Source organism: Halyomorpha halys, unplaced genomic scaffold, assembly GCF_000696795.3.
Source record: "Halyomorpha halys isolate HHAL.00 unplaced genomic scaffold, Hhal_1.1 Scaffold10.1, whole genome shotgun sequence".
Classification (NCBI taxonomy): Eukaryota; Metazoa; Arthropoda; class Insecta; order Hemiptera; family Pentatomidae; genus Halyomorpha; species Halyomorpha halys.
In genome coordinates, this window is record NW_027107501.1 from 385,855 (window position 1) to 405,784 (window position 19,930).

General features: G+C 29.7%; 1 protein-coding gene and 1 long non-coding RNA gene across 4 annotated transcripts in view; one reads left to right on the forward strand and one right to left on the reverse strand.

Annotated features, from left to right (window-relative positions):
- Positions 1–3,574, reverse strand: part of Nos (Nitric oxide synthase) — a gene marked incomplete in the record, with an annotated part of 116,843 nt that extends 113,269 nt beyond the window's left edge. Inside the window, 1 exon segment of the mRNA XM_067045864.1 lies at positions 3,393–3,574. Within this exon segment, the coding sequence (XP_066901965.1) occupies positions 3,393–3,484 (92 nt within the window).
- LOC106678233 (uncharacterized) overlaps positions 1–19,930 on the forward strand; it is a 208,455-nt gene that overhangs the window by 4,540 nt on the left and 183,985 nt on the right. The gene's annotated exons all lie outside the window — the stretch shown is intronic.

Genomic DNA, 19,930 nt, shown 5'->3' on the forward strand with positions numbered 1-19,930 from the left:
AAAATACCATGGATTTTTATTTTATTTAACTTTATTTTAAAACCTGACAGTAGCTTCACCGCCACTACATCTACTCTCAGCTATCACACATGACCTAATGCGACACTGCTACCACGAAATTAGATACAGTCATGACAGATCTAAAGGGTGTAAAACATGGTAACCATATTCACCTTAACACAAATTTGTATTATATGGTATATAACGAAGCATAAGTTGATTCTAAATTAAAAATTATGTATATTTTTACCAAATCCATTTATTTCATACTTAATTCTTTTATAATTTTAGATTTTAACTCATAGTTAAAAATATACTTTTGTTAAGTAGGTTAAATGACAAAGAGACTGTAAACATAGTGTATAATGATTTTACTACGCTTTACTTCAAATAGGTAAGGAAAAACCGAAATTACTTCTTATTTTTTTTTTTTTTTTGGGGGGGGGAAGAATAACTCAGATCTAATTTGCTTGCGCTCATACACAAAACCTTAAACCAGGTCTTTAGCATTTCTATAACAAAAAGAGCTCTTGTCAGAATTGTTGACTGACATTGAAAATATTAGATTTAATTTGGTAATCATTAAGAAACAGGGTCGGGTGGCCATCTTTGTCGGTCGATATGTTTTACTTACAACCAGCTCTCACTGACCATAACTTAATACCAATATTATTGTTTTAAAAATGGAATTTCTAACAAATTCTTTTAAAATCCTATAAAATCAATCATTTTTTACCACCGAATACCTCGTTGGGGCCTGTAATCTATCCTGCTATATTTGCACTGGTGTAATCAGTATGTCGATTTCTCATCGCCGGATCAAGCCAAAATACGCATAAATCCGACTCAATTTATGATTTAAGGTTTTATTTAGCTCACAGAAACAGAAATATACTTTTTTTTAAAAATGTAAATTTGATATATTTTAATATTATTAGATGAACCCATAACATCTGGATACAAGTTGAAGAAAATCATTATATTGATAAAATGGAGAAACTAAACTGTCAGTTTCTTTTATGCAAGACCATGTTTATAGAGTTCTTATCACACTTTATAGGGTAACAATAAGCCTTCATGAAAACTTTATTGCTCACATAAAATCGTTTTACTAACAATAAATACCTTCCGTTAAACTGATACTACATGCACTTTTAGAGATGTGTCAAAAACAACAAACTAAATTTAACCAATGCAAATATTTATTTCCTGAAGATATTAACTGAGAAGCAATATTTTAACACAGACCTACATGTTTGTCACTCGTTAATGTAAATCCAAAATACCTACAAATCCTCGGTAAACAAAGAAAGTAAACAAGGCGTCAATATTCACACGCTTGTGTCGGCTATTACCTTCGATTGATACTATACTATACTATGGCGGAATCGAAAGTAATTGTAAATAAAACGGCAATGTAGGGACAGGGGATTAATAGTTAACCCATAAATTCAACTTTCGTTCTAAAATTTTTATTAGATAGTTGTCAATTTAGTTTCCAAGACAAATTGCTGCTTTGCTTGAATATTGGCACATCTAACAAAAGAAGTTTTAGTTTAATTTTTAAATAAGTGTGTTCAAAAGATATAGTAGACAAGGGTTTCTTTCTTTACTATTTTTTTAAAATTTATTTATTGATCTCCCACAACCTCGGGCAATAAGTAATGGTGATAAATGATCACATTCTTACCAAAATTAAAGAAATGAATGAATACAATATGTATATAAACTTAAAAATAAATAAAATGAACATAATCAAACTACATGAAGAAATAAAGATAAAATAAAATAAGTAAAATTTTAAACTACATAACTATAAAAGATAAATTAATAAATAATTAAGAATAATATAAAAGCATATAAATAAGCATATGATTAAATAAAATTTCTACAGCCATGAAAACTGTTAAATAAAATAAAAATATAAAAATAAAATAAGTAAAATTTTTAGCTGATGTAACCATAAAAAAATAAAATAAAATAACGCTTCTCTACTCTGGTCCTTTATAACAATAGTCTCTAACTCATAGTAATATGCAGACTAAGGCGAAACCTTTTTTTTTTTACTCTATATGTACCCAACCTATTACCATAGTGGGAGGTCATTGTTTTCATTATGTGGGACCGCCAAAAAATGAAAAGAGTCCACCCTCAGGCTGGATTCAAACCAGCGTCGCCCTCAGTTCTCAGGTGGCCAAGACCCGCCTCTCAAGCTAAGGACAGCTCAACTAAGGCAGAAACTGCCAAGATGACGGTCTAGCTTTACGCCCAAATATACGATAGAGTTGGAAGGTGAGCTCACCGTATCATTCACATGGAGAGTCTTCGGCAATCTTGATCTCTTGTGCTTTGTGTGCGCGAACTCACCACAGCCCGTTTTGGCTGCATTGACTGAGATGTTCAAGTAGCCCAGCTTTTGAACAATCTCAGAGCATACTGCTTCAGCCTGATGTAGAGCTGTCTCGGCAGATGGCACACTAAGCCAAAATATAAACCGTTTGCGACCCACCCCCACTCCTAACTTGGGCCAAAGTGGCTCCCTTCGAAAAATATTTAATGATTACATTGCTTTCATGTGTATTCTGTGGCACTATAATTATATTTTTATTTAATTATTCTCTTTAGTATATTAATGCAGAAATCGAAAATATTGTTCAGAGCCTTGCAGAAAAAATAAAGTTTTTTTTAAAGTAAATATGAAATTATAAAATATCATTACAATATTAAAGTAGAAAAAAAAATTAAAGATCAATTTTGAAATAAAACCATCCACCATATCATAAAACATAAGGTAAACTAACCTCAAATAAAATCAAATGAAAAAAAATCAAAGACGAATGAACTGAAAATAATTAACAGTGTGATAGCAATAGAGGTTGAAAATTAAACTTAACCTAAACCGTCCGCCTACCATGGAGGCTGGTAAAATCAGAATAGGTTAATGTGTATAAATGTATACGATGTGAATATAAAAATGAAATAAAAGAACATTATAATCTACAATAGTGAAAATTAAACTTGACTGAAAAAAATCAAGAAATATACATACTAAAAAAAAAAAATACAGGATTTTATGTGACTGTAAATTAACATAAAATAATGAAACAAACTAAATTATTTAGAATATGGTAAGGGAAATGAAATAGATAACGATTGATTCACCGAAGTTTCGCCCCACTTTGTAGAGTTTCATCAGGGTTGAAAAGATACAAAACTAAAAAATCTTTGTATGTTTTAGCCCCGATGAAGTGTGGCGAAACGTCGGAAAATAAATAGTTGTTATCTATCTTTTTTTTTTTTTCTTTTGACCGCAACCCTGACCAAGTTCATAATTTGAAATAATACGGTCAATTATTTTTATATATGAAACAAACTAAAGTATGTTGACTCACAACTCAGACAAACGACAAATGTCATCTTTGTGTCTTGTACGAAAGTGAAGAGATTCCCCGATGAACCTCTGAGGCATGGTAAAAGGAGGCATAGCGCCTATAAGTAAGTCCTCTTACGGAATAATTAATTTGGAACTGGCCAGACAAATCCTCGTTGCGAGGTAGTTTTTAACTGTGTAGACATATGTTTTTCTTCAAGTTGGATAGATAGATCGATTCTAGTGTTTATTTTCATTTGTATATAACATAAATTAACAATAAATGTATATAACTAATTAATAAATGTACCATAAACAAATAATAAGCTGTATAATTTTATAAATATATTGCAATGAAACGAAATGAAAAGATTGATTATACAATGTAAGGCAAAATGATGTGAAGCCTATGTTTATGGTTATACACGCCCAACCATGTGTTGTTGGCTGCAACATATCCCCCACCAAAAGTTTGATTAAAATTTAAATATTGCGTAAAATTATGTATAAAATATTATATTTCTCCTGAAAGAACGTTTACTAAGAACGAAGTTATGTTCAAACGACCATGAAATGACAGAAAATGGCCATGAAATGAGCATGAACTATTGGAGATGCTGCGCTAATGAAGCTGTTAGAAAAGAATGGAAATAAGGACTGAACATGCTTTGCTGATTCCAAAGAAAGTTTAGGAACTGCAGTACAATTTATTTAGTTATAGGACGAATAATTACCAAGTATGAAATATTGTTTAAAGTTTAAAGTATAGTTGATCGAAATAATTACCTTCATGAAATGTGTATATGGAGAATTAAAAAAAAAAAAAAATCAAACTTGTAATGGAGTAGGTGATATATTTGTGTAAATAGACTAAAATGTATTTACGAAAAGGAAGCATAACGTAGGACGCGCCCTTCCTCAACAATGTGTTTCGGGAGGGATTTGCCGAGAAACGAATGAATGTTTTAATGAATTAGTTATAGACAGGTCAGAATCCACATAGTCTAAAGTAATCGAAAGAAGAATACATCCGAGGAGTGTAGCTGTATCAGATTCTTAGAAAGGATACATAAATATATACGGAATGGACAACAAACATTAAACTGTAGAGCATAAATATCACTTTTTTAACCCAAAGACGCAAAAAATCGAAAGATTATGGGAATCAGCTAAATGGGAATATAAAAAAGAAGAGGAACAAATCGAAATTCCCTAGCATCTTTTTTAGCAGAATTCATGTGGTGCACTCAATTTTTAGTAGATATAAAGGATTTTTTGTTAGAAATCTTAAACAAGAGTTAATTATTGAATGCAAACTTTGGGTGGAAAAATTAATTTATTGACTAAAACAGGAAGAGTACAAATATTCACCAGTCGACACATATAAAATATTATATTTTTAAAACAATATAAACTGAAAACAAACCTGTGGATGCTGCACAAGCGCCCTTTGATTCGTGCCCGAAAACCGACTTAACTTGTACCATCCAAACCAAGTAACCTACCCGACTAACCTACACATGCGCGAATTTGTCATTGGTTGGCTAACGTTCAGGAGCACCTTTAAATAGTCCGAAAACTTTAGAATTAATAAACCTTAACTATACAATATAATCATATGTGTAAATAATATATTAACCGCGTGTATTTAAAGGCATTAAAATAAGTTTATAGTAAAAAGTAAAAGTTCTTTCTAGCCCGAGCGCAAAGCGCAAGGTTGAAGTGAACCCTTTTGAACCCAGCAGGGACCCTCTTCTTCAGAGGGACAGGATAAAGACGAGGAATTGACTTCTGAATTTTTCAAGACTCTATCAAAGGTAGACTTTAAGCTCCTTTTTCTTGATGGGTTTTAATACTTAATAAATCCTATGAAGATACGGATAGATAACAGATTAATCTCGTTTAAGAATAGCTACAGCTTTAATAAATTCTATGTAGTTATGGAGAGGTTACTACCGAAATCGACAATATCCCAGGAATAACAATCAAACATTCAGCAGAAGCTGATAATCTTTAAAATTCATCATTTTTTTTTTTTAAATGATCAATGTAATACTTGAACGATGGCAACTACCCGATTAACAAAATCCAATAATTATTGAGGAATCATCTCTCCTTCCAAATTTTATAAATTATTTACTCCTATTTTACTAGTAGAATCACGGAATTCAACCGACTGCCAGAAGCTAGTTAATATTTTGACGGAACCAGGAACAACAAAGGAGTAAATCTTGAAAGCATGTGAGTGAATAAAAAATTTAATTAATTTCGAATCGTTAATATTTATTCCGGGAAAATTGAATTCTTTTCACATTTAAAACATAAGAGACTCCTCTTCTCCAGGTTTGTTTTATTTATCGCTGGAATACGTCATTAGAATAGTAATCCATGGTGAGAAAAATGTATCTATGGTTGGCAACATAGCTGTATATACGATGATTGGGTTCTGTTAGACGAATATACGAGTAAGAACATACATTATGTGGATTTATTTTTGCGTTTTTTGCTAAGAAGCAGTCCACTTTGGCTCGTTACACTCGCTCAAGTGATACATAAACCTCAAAAAGATCTTCTTTTCAGTTAATGTCAGACTTCCTTTCATAGAAGGCGATTTCAGAATTTAGATATTTTTTTTCTCTGAGAACTTCGAAGCATAATGGCTAAAATATGTAAAAAAGACATCAGAGAAAAAAAAAATAACAACTTGAAAAAGAATAAACAAATTTATAAAAATCACAGAATAAGTAACCGATTAACAAAATAAACTAAGAACTATTCTCGAGGGAATGAGTTTAATGGTGAGGTAAGCTGCTGAAAAAAGTGAAGCCAAAAAAGTTGGGGTCTGATGGGCAAGGTGGGGACCAATCACCGGCTGTCTTCTGTCCCTGATTTCAAGATGATTGATTATTGAGTTAGTTCTGGCACGTCGCACGAATTTCTTGATTAAAGTGGGAATTTATCGAGATCGACTAAATGGATTTTTATTATTGATGAACAACATTACTGAAAAGTTACGAATTAATGAACAATTTTACACATAATTACATAACTGGTAGAAATTAAGTAAACATTTTTTTTTATTTATTTATTTTTTTATTATTCCTTTCTTTCAAGTAGAGTAGTTTAGTTCACTCTCCTAAAACGATAAGAAAAGTTGCAGTGTTTTTCATAACCACCACCTAAAGCACTTGGAGTCACCCACCATCAACCCAATTGCCAAACGTTTTATTAAGGGACTGTCTTTGACCCATCGATCCATATAAGCAAAATTAAAATTGTTTTATAGATTTGATGATAGGAGTAATTAAAATACAAAAATATTCGATAATTTACAGAAATATTAATTTTAATAATGATTAAACTAAAAATTAAATATACGAAAAGGGAAAAAAATATTAATTACTAGTTGCTAGAAGAAAAGAGGGAGAAGAAAGCAATTGAGAAAATAACTAAAGAGATAGTTGGAAGGAGCAGAAAAAATGACTTATGTATGGGATTTAAAATTGCTATTGTTAATTATAATCTTATATGTTCTTTTCTTTAAATAGTACAATGTTTGAGGGGCATATATAGTAGTTAAATAAGGTTCCAAAAATACTTAAATTACATCAGCCATTTTTTTAAAGAGAAAACATCACTCTTATTATACAAATTATTTTAGTCTGTATATATAATTTTGTAAAAAAATTAAAAATTTATTTAGCCATATTAAAGATTTATTGATAATCGTTGAATTTTATATTCCTATTTGCTTAGAGTTGCCTAAATATAATTATTTTTTAAAAATAGAAACGGTTAATAATTTAATAATATAAATATCTTTTTCAACTTTGATTTAAGGCCGGTTGTACCAATCTCCAGCAAAACTAAGATTTGTCCAAGAGTTTAGTAAAACTCCGCTTACTTAGCGACCTGTTTCTGGTTTACAGTTTTGTTTACCGGGTTACTAAGTTACCGTAACTGAGATAACTGCCGAAATCCGCAATTCCTGTCGCTAATGTTGAAAATTTTGGGTCCAATTAAATTTAAAATTGTTTTAACAGCCACTGTTTAGATTCGAAATCGCTGAAACAATTCTTCATCTGAAAATGATTTAGTCGAGGACGGAATAATTTTTTTTTATTAATGCCAGAGCAACTAATTGTTTGAAGTTTCGTCTGTCAAACATTTTATCTCGATAAAATCCATTTTATTGACTTTTTTTGTACATAAAGGGGATAATACAATACACCTTCGCTACGTAACAGATCTAACTAGACCTATGGAAGGTTCCTTTTATGATTACCTACTTTAACATAGATTTCCTCTAAATCTCAGTTAAACCGGCTATTATTGGCCGGTAAAGATTACTGCCACATTTTAAGATTAACTTTTCTAGCGGAACGTGTAATTATTCATTTTACCTGAGGTGTAAGAAATCATTTTTTCTTATGGCGATAGTGAAATCGACCCTTGAATAGATTGATAACCTCATCTTTACTGTTCTCATTGCAGCACATAAGAAAGATAAACACAAATGAAAATGAAATTACTATAAAAATATTTAATAATTTTGTAAGAGATAACATACAAATACTTGACAGGAGAAACAAATAGAATAAAGAAGGTGGGACTTCCGTAGCCTAAAGTCTATAAGAGGGTTGGCAGTCATGTTTAATTTGACTTAGGAGAAAGTTAAAGACAGCTATTGGAAGTGAATTTTATTAGACCCGATGAGATGAACGGTTTCCAATTAGCCCCTGATTAAAATTCTCAATCCCTAACCAGGTTACTCTAGGAGATAATGTATTTGTTTTGGGGGATTTTGTCTCCACATCGGGAATTTTCAATATGATTTTTTTGTTTCCTCGCTAACGAATGTAGGGAAGTTTGTATTCATATTGGAATAAAAAAAAAATCCTCAGAATTGATAATTTTCACACGTATTTTATGTTTTTGACATAAAGGAAAAAATCAGTGTCATGCTTGTCCGTCTGTCTGGGGAAAAATTTATGATTGGATCTAATTGATCGACCCATTCATTAAATATTCAGAGAATATGCAGGTTACACGAATGCCTTTTATGCTTTAATAACGTATAAATGACGCTCCGTAATTTTTAATCTATTCACGCCTGGACCTAGTAACAGAACTACATAATCTATAAATCGAATATCGCTTATCCCTGTATTTCCCTTGGCTCGATAAGGAATTATTTTTTGAATTACATTTATTTATCTATTAATTTCTTATTAATTAAAAAAATGTTTTTTGTTTCTTATCACTCATGGTTAGAAACCAGATTTTTATGAAACTGCTATTCCCTAGCTCCAAATTCAGTTAATCCCCGACAGGAATTCGAATCATGAAAAATACATTCTATAAACACTAGTTTTATTACGCAGGACATTGCACTTTTAAAGCTTTTTAGTAGACTTAGTAATGTTTACTACCAATTTCTTTTTTCATTATTCACCTTTAGTTTGAAAAAGTGATTATTTTGCGAGTTTAAAATTTAAACAAGGTTAGGTAACGTTTTCATATTTCAATATTATAAATTAAACAATAAAGTGTTTTTGCAGGATTTTTACTGCTAATAAATTTTAGAAATAGGCTGAAAACTATTTTCAAGGAAAATTAATTATTTTAAACAATACATTTGCACTGTACGGATTTTTCATATCTCGTTGAGATGCACCTTGAACTCGAAAACCGGAGTTTGTTCCTGAATCTATGCGGCGAGCTTTCTTCATCTTCTGCGACCTTGTCCTAATCTTATCTCGTGATGTGTTGTAGGCGCAGCTGTCTGCAAATTGGCGGTTCTGCAGCGGTTTCCGGGAAGAAAATCCAAACAACCCATATTTATATTTGTTTTGGATATTAAAAAAAAAAAAATGTGGAGCAAAAAAGATGTTAAAAATAAATAATAAACAGAACATTTCACAGATATATGTGTACGTGCAGGACGCTTTAAAAATTCAGGAATGAAAAACTGAAGGATCTTCCCACATAATTATCATAATTTTAATTGCTCCATAGTGAATCACCGGAGAAAAAAAGTTTGATTTATTTATTATAATTTTCTTTACATTAGTTGTTGACTTATTTTGCTATCATTTAACTCCTTAATATACTTATGTTTATTTGAGATGTGCGTATTTTTTATTATTATTTCATCATTATTATTATCCATTTTTTATCTTTATCTTTATTATTATAATTTTTTATTTTGTTTTTAATATTTGTTATGTATAGATAGTACGCATAGCCTAAATGCTCATTACCCTAAGGTTTAGTAGATTGCATAATTCCACAAAATTATATTTGGTTAAAAAAAGAGAATATAAATAAATTCGAGAAAACTTTCATAAAAGTATATAATAGCAAATGGCAGAATATTTAACGATATTTTCTTTTGGACGATTTTAGAAATTTTTACTTTTATGAATTTTATAGATTTGCGATAAACTATGTTGAAAATTTAAAGGAATTTTTTTCAAATTAATTTATTTGAGCTACATGCTAAAAATCTTGTAAAAGTAAATTTAAAACGAATAAAAATTGGTAAAGCCAAGGAAGACCGTTGTTCTTCAAGAATATCAGGAAAAAAATTAACAGAAGTATTTTAGTCTTTTACATTTTTTAATTAATTTATTTATTTATGAAAATTATGATGATGCAATTTACAAATCAAAGACAACTTAGATTTTGATATAAAGTAATAATTCTTTGACTCAAATCATGACTCAGGCTTTAATACTCTCTACGAAAATTGTATTTTAGATCTCACATAATGTTAATTAGTGTTTGTTGCCATGTACACTATAAGAATTTCTTTTATATTACTTTACATACTTAACAAATACAAATTAGACCAGCGTTAGTCAAGAACCTATTATTCATTAATTAATTAAAATATTAACAATTTGGCTGATGAAAATTAAGAGTTTATGTGCAATATTTTTTAATTTTTCAACTATAATGATTTTCTGAAGTAGGGAAAGGATTGATGATAAAACATAGTGTCGTGTGTAACCTGGACAAAGGAACAAAACACAAAGAACAGAAACAAAAACAATTTTTTTATTCCAAAGAAACGAAATTATTCACAACACTTTACTAACCTAGAGTTAATCTTCTGTTGTTTTTTTTACACACTATCCAAGAATATCTGTTTTAATTTATCGATAATTTTAATTATAATCGATCGGTCAGATAACCTCGTTACAATATTTTGAATAGAACAGAAAAAAAAATTTGGAAATTTGGAAAAAATCTTACAATATACCACTACAGTTTTCTGATGTTGGGGAAAGATTTCCCCGAAACGTCAAGGTAATGAAGTTATGAGAATATATGCATATATGTCAAAATTTAAGTTGCTTTGGAATTTAGTAAATGAAAATTATAAACTTCCAAATTTATAAAACGATTTAGAAATAAATGAAAGAAATTATTATTTAACTAAAATAAAACTTATTATTAACGGAAATTAAGTGGTAGAAAATCGTATGTTTATGTTTCTTTTAAAACTATTTGTGAATTCATTTTTAAAGATATTCTCTGAATACAATTAGCTTTTAATACGTACATTATATCGTCAACTATTATAACTGAGTGGCAGACCCCCACGGAAGCTTCTCTGTCACGACATTAAATAATTTAAATCGATATCTAATAAGGTAAAAGTCGATACTTTTATCGATAATTTCGGAAGCAATTTTTTTATAAAAAAGAACAAAGAACATGTTAAAATTAAAAATATATAACACTGCCCCTCCAGAATGCTAAGACAATGCACCCTCCAAGGGATGTCGTAAATTACAAGCCTGGATTATAAGGCACATACTCGTCATAGTCGCTTAGAAGTTTTTTTCTAAACCGGAAAAGTTTATAAGTATGCATAAATATCAGAAGGGTGCTCTTAATGCCAACGTCCATGGACCCTCCCTTCCTGTTTAATTCAACTTTTGACATCGCCAGTGGAGATGGTATTTCCTAGTCGGTAAGGTTTTTTGGGCGCCATTTTTTTTTTATTGGTCTGTTTTTGAAGTATTTAAATATTTATATCAAATTATATAGAATTTATAACATCCAAAGTCCAAATGATGTCACAATTTACTCTGTTCCAATACAGCTCAGCACTGTAAGGTAGGAATTATTATTTTTCAAAAAATCTGGTATACTATTGAAGATAAAAGTTATGCTGTAACTGGAGTGAGCGAAAATAAGTTATGAGCCGAAACGTTGCTGAGTGCATTGAGAAGGTAGATGGGAGAAGTTTAAGAATAGGTGCAGCCAAAGTATCCTTCTAAAACTTTTTTTTTTTACTTACTTCTTGTCATTTACAATTGTATTTATAGTAAAAATAAAATAAGTAAATGTGATAAGCTCTAATGTCATCAATAATCTGTGGAGAAAAACATTGATTACCATTTTGAGTTATAAAATGAGGTAATTGAATAATTACTATGAACCTTGACAGTGATATTTAGAGGAGCACACTTATCTACCGTATAAGAAAGCTTTTAGAAATAGTACTAAAAATTAAAAAGTAAAAAAAAAATAGTTTTTCCACTTAGGTGTCTTAAAATAATAAATAGTATTAATTAAACCTATAAATAAAATGTTATTGCTACGGGGTGGTCTCCCTTGCCACCACCATTTACTATCTGTTAGAACAATGGTATATAAATTCAATAATTTATTATTGAACAAAGAAACGTACTTGAATTGCCTATTCTCTGTAAATGAATTTTTCATTTGCTTTCTTCTTGACCTTAAATCAATCACGGAAAGTTTTTTAAAAAAAAAATATTTTTTTCTAACTATTAATTTATTTTCATTATTAAAGCTTCTTTATAGTTCCTACCTAAAAGATATTTGAATTTTGACTTTAAAATATGTAAACTAGTACCTAGTTCTTGAATAAAGAAGTATGTAACTAATCAAAAAATAATTAAACCCGTGTTTGTTTTCCCTGTTATCAGAGTGTAGGCCGCAAAGGTGTAATGGGGAAAGTTTTTGTAAACACTGCCTAAGAATACTTTAGGCAAGCTAACAGAAACGGTTTCGACTCATGAGGATATATTTGAGTAGTTAAAAAAATAAAACAATATAGGAGTCCAGAATTTAGTTATTTAATAATTATTTTTTAGTGATAACTATTATTTTATAGCGATTAGTAAGACCGAAAAACATAACTCAAGAGTTTATCAAGAAACAGTAAATAAATAAACCGGTAAGGTTTCGCATAATGATATTTTTTATATGTATAATAATACATTGTAGAAGTGGGTAGCTTATTGGTAAGGCACTGTGCAAAAAACTTGACTCAGGTTCGAATCCGGCTGCGGTTAGTAATTGTTTTTTTCTGTTACTGTATCCGTAGGTCAATCCTGTGGGTTCCTCCCAGCCCCATGAAGTGGGTACCCTTAATAGGGTAAAAATCTGGCGGTCGAGCATTATTGTGACCAAATCACCTCCGCTGCCCTACATTAGTGCAAAATTAGTGTATGAATGTAAACAAAAACAATTCTCACTTGAACAACGTTAATAATATTAATTAAAGCAAAGAAAATATAGACAAAAAGTCCAAAACTCCTCACCAAAACTTAAGTAAGAAATATTTAGTCAATCTTGGGCATTAACATTGTGAAATATTTCAAACAGTTTACCTATTCATGTATGCCGTCACCAACCAACATGACACCAACCCATCCAGTACGCTTTTTTCTCTCATGAATGTTGGTCCAAAGTTTTACTTAAAACTTGTCCACGTACAAGCATAATAAATAATGAATAATGAAATATTAAATTTGTTTAAATAATTCATCAGGAGTATGGTCTTAATTAAAAATAGATTTTAGGTCTGTCGGTCGGCAATGTTCAAAAGAATACTGATATCGCAATATTTTTTTATTGCATTTTTATTTTTACATAACCTGTCTATGGGATATATATGAAGGAGAAGTATTGTGATCGTAAAAAAAATCGATTATATACGTTTTTAGGGCCCAACCAATAATAACCAAGTCTCTCAAAATGATCTATGTGCAAGTGTGTGAATAGCCTAGATCAAAAACGAAAAATTGTACGAAACTGAAATATGAATATAGTACGGTTTTATGCCTGGGATGTGACAGCAACAATCGACTCACTGCAAGTGCCACTTTAGAGAGTTGATTTGCTCAAATTCGGTTCTAACGATTTTCATTAAACTCTGTATGCCAATGTAAAATTAGGTGATAGTTAATATTGATTTAATGGTTTTTAAGTTTGAAGGGAGATAGTCCGGGTAGCGGTCAATAAAGGTACTAAAATAGTATAATAAAGTATTTATTGTTCAAGAACGTTTTTAACGCCCACGTTGCAGGGCTTCATCAGGAATAAAAAATATTTTTCATACTTAAATGATATAAACTTAAATGAACATAGTAAATGAAAAATTAAAAAGATGTACAATGAAAAATAAAATTAAATAAGAATAATAAAAGGTATAAGACAAGTACCGAAAATGGAATAACAAGTTCTATTCACGGTTGGGCTTGTAAAGGTTCCATATGAACCTCTACCTGCCGTAACATATATTAACTATGAGATGATTTGAAGACAATCAGAAAAAGCATTAATTTGTTTTCATTTACTACACCTGGATGGATACTCCAAAATAAACAAATTCAATTGAAGATAAAACCATCCGATAATCCTACAACATTTTCTTAATTTTTCAGTGTTCCCCTGATCAAATTCTTCCTTTCCATTTCTCAAAACCAACTTTTTATAGTGATTTATTGTTCACTTTCCTTCCGGTTCCTAGATTTCCGATTTTCAATAGAAAAAAATTTTATTTGGATAAAAAAGAAAAAAACGCGTTTTCTTGTAACTTGGAAGTCGTTCAGTTTCGTTTTACCTTCAAAAAATTTAAAACAAGAGAGTTTTCTCGAAAAATATCTGCTCTAGAGGGGGGGGGGATTAATTTAAATTTAAAGCAGGGAGGTAAGCGAAAGTTGTGTGTTGCGCGCATACATTATGTACTTATTTCAGATATTTTTATTTCCTTAAAAAAAAAAATAAAACATATTTTTTATACGGCTCGTTTTTCTGCGAATTTTTCAGATTAGGGTGAGTTTTACAGATATGGATGACTAAAGATTTTATCATATGGTAGAAGACAGATCAGGAGTGGGACCGGTCTTACCAGTGGATAGAATATTCAATGAACTAATAAATAAGCTCAGCAATATGTGTCTCCATTCGTTTTGTCTGTCCAAGTGCTAGGCAAGCAAATTTAAGATCGATATTCCAAAAAAACCTCAAATCGATTTTATCCACTAAAAGCTGTTATTGAATTTCTAATGTATAATACACCATATCTTCGGAATGATTATAAATATGTATTCTTTGTTTAAGCTTTAAGGAATTTTCTTTTTCATATATTTGTTTTTTTTATTATCTAATATCACAAAATTTAGTGCGGTATGATCTTATAACTTTGACTTACCCTCTCGTTCCTTTCAAATGAGATATTTCTATACTATTCACTGTGACGATATATTCTCGTACTAATTTTGCAAATGTCTTTTTTAGTTAACAGATAAACCCGAATTCAATTTCGACATTTTTAAAAAGGGTATTTTTAATAATATTTCTTTGCTGTGATGCGGTTGAAGGAGAAGCGCCAGGATCGTCCTAAAGCCTTTCAGTTTCGTATAACTTTTCCTTTTTAAGATAGATTGTTCACACACACAGACCATGCAAGTTGCGTCCCTATCAATTTTAAAAGGCTCAATGAATTAAGTCCCACAGTAAGTACTAAGTACTTAAGTCTCATATTGTCAGAATAAAACTGAGCGAAATGAAGTTTCTGTCGAAACAAAACTGAGACAATGTTTTGTCCTGTTTTGTACAACTCTCTGAGATAGATCGTATTTTTAGCTTAGGAAGCTTACAAATAAAATTCATTATTTATTTATGATAAACAACTTTATTATGTTTGTCCTTAAGTTCTTCAGTAAGATTTTCATTTGGTTTATATTATCGATAAAAATGAGATATTTGAAATAATGAACCACTTTAATTCCATATATTTTTATTCAGCTCATGTGAGAAAACAATATTTTTATGAAAAAATGCATTTTTGCAACGGTCAAGATTACTCCTAGTTTCTAAAATTGTACGTTAAATATAATTTATATTGCGACTAAGTTAACGGCAAATAAGTTTGAAAATGGCATTATTTAAAAAATAGAGCTGAAAGGTAACAGAAATCGTAAAATATAATAAAAATTTAGAAAATGAATTTGATTAAAATATACAATGTTGTATGAAAGTGATCAATTATTTATTTTAATAAAATTATCATTTATTTTTTATATGCAATATACATTTAGAAAAATAGTTTTTATTAATATGTATATCTTGGATTAAATTGGTTTATTATTTAATTTATGTTTTGAATACTGTTATAAATTAATTATTTATTTTTATTAACTGCCTCTCGGAATCTGGTAAATTATTTATTTAATTTAAATTAATGTAAAAAATTTAATTAATGAAGTAGTAGTAATTGTTTGTAAATTCTGAATACTTAAAACTAAACTTATAACTCTTTTTTTTAACATACAATGCTGGATCAAAGTATTTGATTATTTAATAAATCTTTTTTTATTACTTCAATAAATTTATTTTTTATTTTGTTTCACTGCCAAATGAAAAGAGGCGTTCGAAAATAAATAATTGTTAAATATTCTATTTAGAAATTATAAATTATTTTTTTCTATTTATTAAGAAATAATACTTTTTTGGGGGTGGAGCAAATATTCTGTGGACCTATGAGCTATAACCATAACCACAGTTATAGGGCGTAGGTAAAATTAGTAAAAGAATAAATAGTAAAGACATGACGGTCAAACTAAATGTAGTTGAGAGGATTGTTTTCCGATGACTTAGGGGTTTGGGTTCTAGTGGAAGATGGTAAGGATTGAGGATCAGTGGGTTCTTAGAACATTTCACTGTTGTTATTTTAGGCTTGTTAAATATTAAGTTAATTTAAAATTAACTTAAATTATTATATATTTTTGAATAATGATAATAAAATAAAAACAACGGAAAATTAATACCTAAAGATATCAGTGAATACCTTGATATAATCTGATGAGAGGTGGACTTTAAATTTCTATTTCATTGTCTAAATCTTTACAGTATATAAATTGATTAACTTCGTAATAGAAATTTCAAGCAAATAACATTATTTTTTTCTATTAAGAAAATTAAAGAATTATTCAGCATCAGAAATCACATAATTTAATGCTTTAAAATTAATTATTTTTACACAGCAGATATGGTACTGTCAGCTGTGACATAAACATACTGTCAAGAGAACGTGTATCATCATTGTAGGAGTAACGCAAGGACGTTGACTCGAGCTACTGCCCATTAACGCGCATTGTTTATTCAAAGTTGAGCTAAGGAATGCAGGTTATATGGAATTTGCAATTTAATGCGCATTAAAGATTTGGACTAGTCAATAAATACAATGATTTATAAATTAATAGAAAATGCGATTTACATTTCTTAATGACAGACAAAGTGTATACGAATACAGAAGAAATAAAGGTTATGTTAAAATGAAACTGCTTTATCGATGTTCGTTCTAAAACTCAAGAAAAATAAATTATATAGTAGTAAATTGATTTCGTGACGGAGATGAAACGAAAAATTGCAGATTCTAGAAGGGAAATTTTTATATATTAATATGACAGTAGGAGTTTGCAGTATCTTAGCAACCCTAGCAGTTCCCGCTTTAATGAGCTCCTATAATCTCATAATTTCCTATTATAATATAACACAGACTTAGAAAATGATAGTTCTATTTTAATTATTATAATTATTCTGTAACTAATATTATTTGCCTTAAACTATAAGAGGGAACGCTCAATCATTAATAAACAAATATTAACACATTATTCCACTTCCAGAAGTTTAACTTTTATCAGCCAGTTCCAAGGAGGCATAATTTTTTATATTATGAAAATGTATTTAATATTTAATTACGTATTGTATGTATAAGTGTTTGGATGTAAAGTTGAATTTGAATTGGTTATAATTGAAAAAAAAAAAACACTTCTGCAAAATTGCTTAAAGTACCGCACCTGTGACACAGCCCCAATTTACACTTTTAAATTAAATTATATTACGATCGGTCAACGTAGTAAACGCATGTCAATATTTAGTTATTTATTATTTAATACTAGCGATTTCACCCGCTTTTATATTTAAATATCAAATGTTTTTATATTAAATATTTTACATTTATTTATATTACCTACTCGTTTCATACTCATGAGGAGTTAATGACCGAGTACATTTAATTAACAAATTAAAATGCAAAGTATATCAATCTCTAAAAAAAAACTGTCGTTACCAATACAGTCTAATATTTGATTAATTTGGTTTTAGTAAATAATATAGAAAACAGATTAAACTTAACTATAATTACAAACTTTAATGATAAAAAAATTATAATAAACCGTATTTTATAAAGTCCTTTTTTTTTCTTTTATTTTACCATCCCCTAAAATAGGTAATAACCTTTGAATTTAATAAATACAGATTTTTTTTTATTTCATTTAATTATCCAATTAAAATAAGAGATTTGACTATAATTTAGTCTTCTGATTTTTTTGTACTGTTTTTCTTTTAGTATTTTCTAACGATGCTCATTCCATTTCCTTCTAATGTAATCTAATTACATAGATTTTCTAATAAACGTTTTCTAACGTTATTCTTATAAAGTTAGTGCACTGAACCTTATCCAAGGGTATGAAGTTGCATTAATAAGTCGAAATATGAAATTCCCTAGGCCACCACTTCGAACTCCCCCCCCATATCTCTTTCACACCACTACCGTTACTAAACTGCTGAGATTTAAGTCCACGAAGGTTTTGCTCTGGGTAGTTGTGGTATAAAATGAAAATGTTTAAATTGATTATTACATTAGTTTATTTATTTCTTCTGGTGGTGTTAACATTGGATAAGACTATAAATCTAAATTTGCATAATAACTTGTATATTGAAGACGGATCACTGGGAAAGATATAAGATATGTAGAATAGTATAGGGAGACGAAATAACACAGTTATGATTACGAGCAAAATAGTGAGAGAGAAAAAGAGGAAAGAATTGACAGAACAAACAAAAATTAAAGTAACTTAGTTATTAGAAAAACAATGTATTAAGTTTATACTTAGTTATTATGTGACGGAAAAATATTGTATCTTTGTTAATTACTGTATGTTAGTGTTAATATTATATTCAATGTAATCCAATATATTTGAGCAGCATTAACTGGCTAAATAGACTATTTCTTTAAGCTTAATAAGAATTAATTAATATCAATAAAATTATTTTTAATATAAGTATATTATAGAATCGATAAAATTGTAAAGATTAGCTGTTTATTGTTTGGATTATAGCAACTATATTCTACGTTTGATTACATAATTTTATTTGGAGTGGTGTTTTCGATACAAGGTTTACTAAGAACGGAAGCGAATGCCATGTTATGTAATAGTAAGTCCTGTGCTCCCATTTCATTCATAACTTCACAAGAAGATGATACGACAAGAACAATTCTTTTTTGTTTTTTTTTTATTAAATCGTAATGTTCGCAACTAAATTTTATGAATATCTTAATTTTGAGAAGCACTGGTGAGTATAGAAGAAGAAGCGTACCTTGAGGATCTTCGCCATGGGACACTGGCGGTCCGCTTCGACCTCCTTGGACTCCCAGTTCTTGAGCTTGGGGAACATGATGGCACTGCACTATCAGACAACTGAACGGTTCCAGACTGGATGCCTCCCATATATCTCCGAAGGCTGATTCAGACCGCGTCATGAGAGCGCTTCTCATTGGTCGAGAGCCGTTTCTTACGTAGCTGGAAAATACTAGCAGAGGATCATTATCTTCACATTGGCGGTCAAGGAAGAGGGTACGGTGATCTTTCCTCCTTCATGTCAGATAATGTCTTCTTCCTGTCCTCGTTAGATTATATGCATCTGTAAGGTTTTTTATTTCATAGTTTATTTATTTATACTAGGATTGCTTTATTGAAATAAATAGTAGAGACAAAAAAAAAAAAATGGTATTATCAACCGTTGGCCTACATCTTACTGAAGTAAAAAGTCTGGTGTGGTGCGCGCAAAGCACCTTTCACTTACCCCTAACTTCAAGTTTAAATTAATCCTTACATTTATACGCAATTGAGAGTATAAACTGATTATTGTCATATAATTATTCGTTTTTATGTCAGGCTCCATTTCCTACTACGACATTATATGTTAGATAACAATTTTAAAAAGTAGTTTAGAAGAAGGTATTTTGAAAAATTGGTCTTCAAGCCCTGCCATATTATTTCAAAGAGTATAGGACCTAGTTCGTATTTGAGACCATTTAATTCTACAATGATATTACGAGTTTAATAAAAATCCTAAAAGCGGTTTTCGAGATAGTAGTAAAATGGATTATATAAATTGGCATTTCCAGCTCATTGATTTTATTGAAAAAGTTTCTATATCATC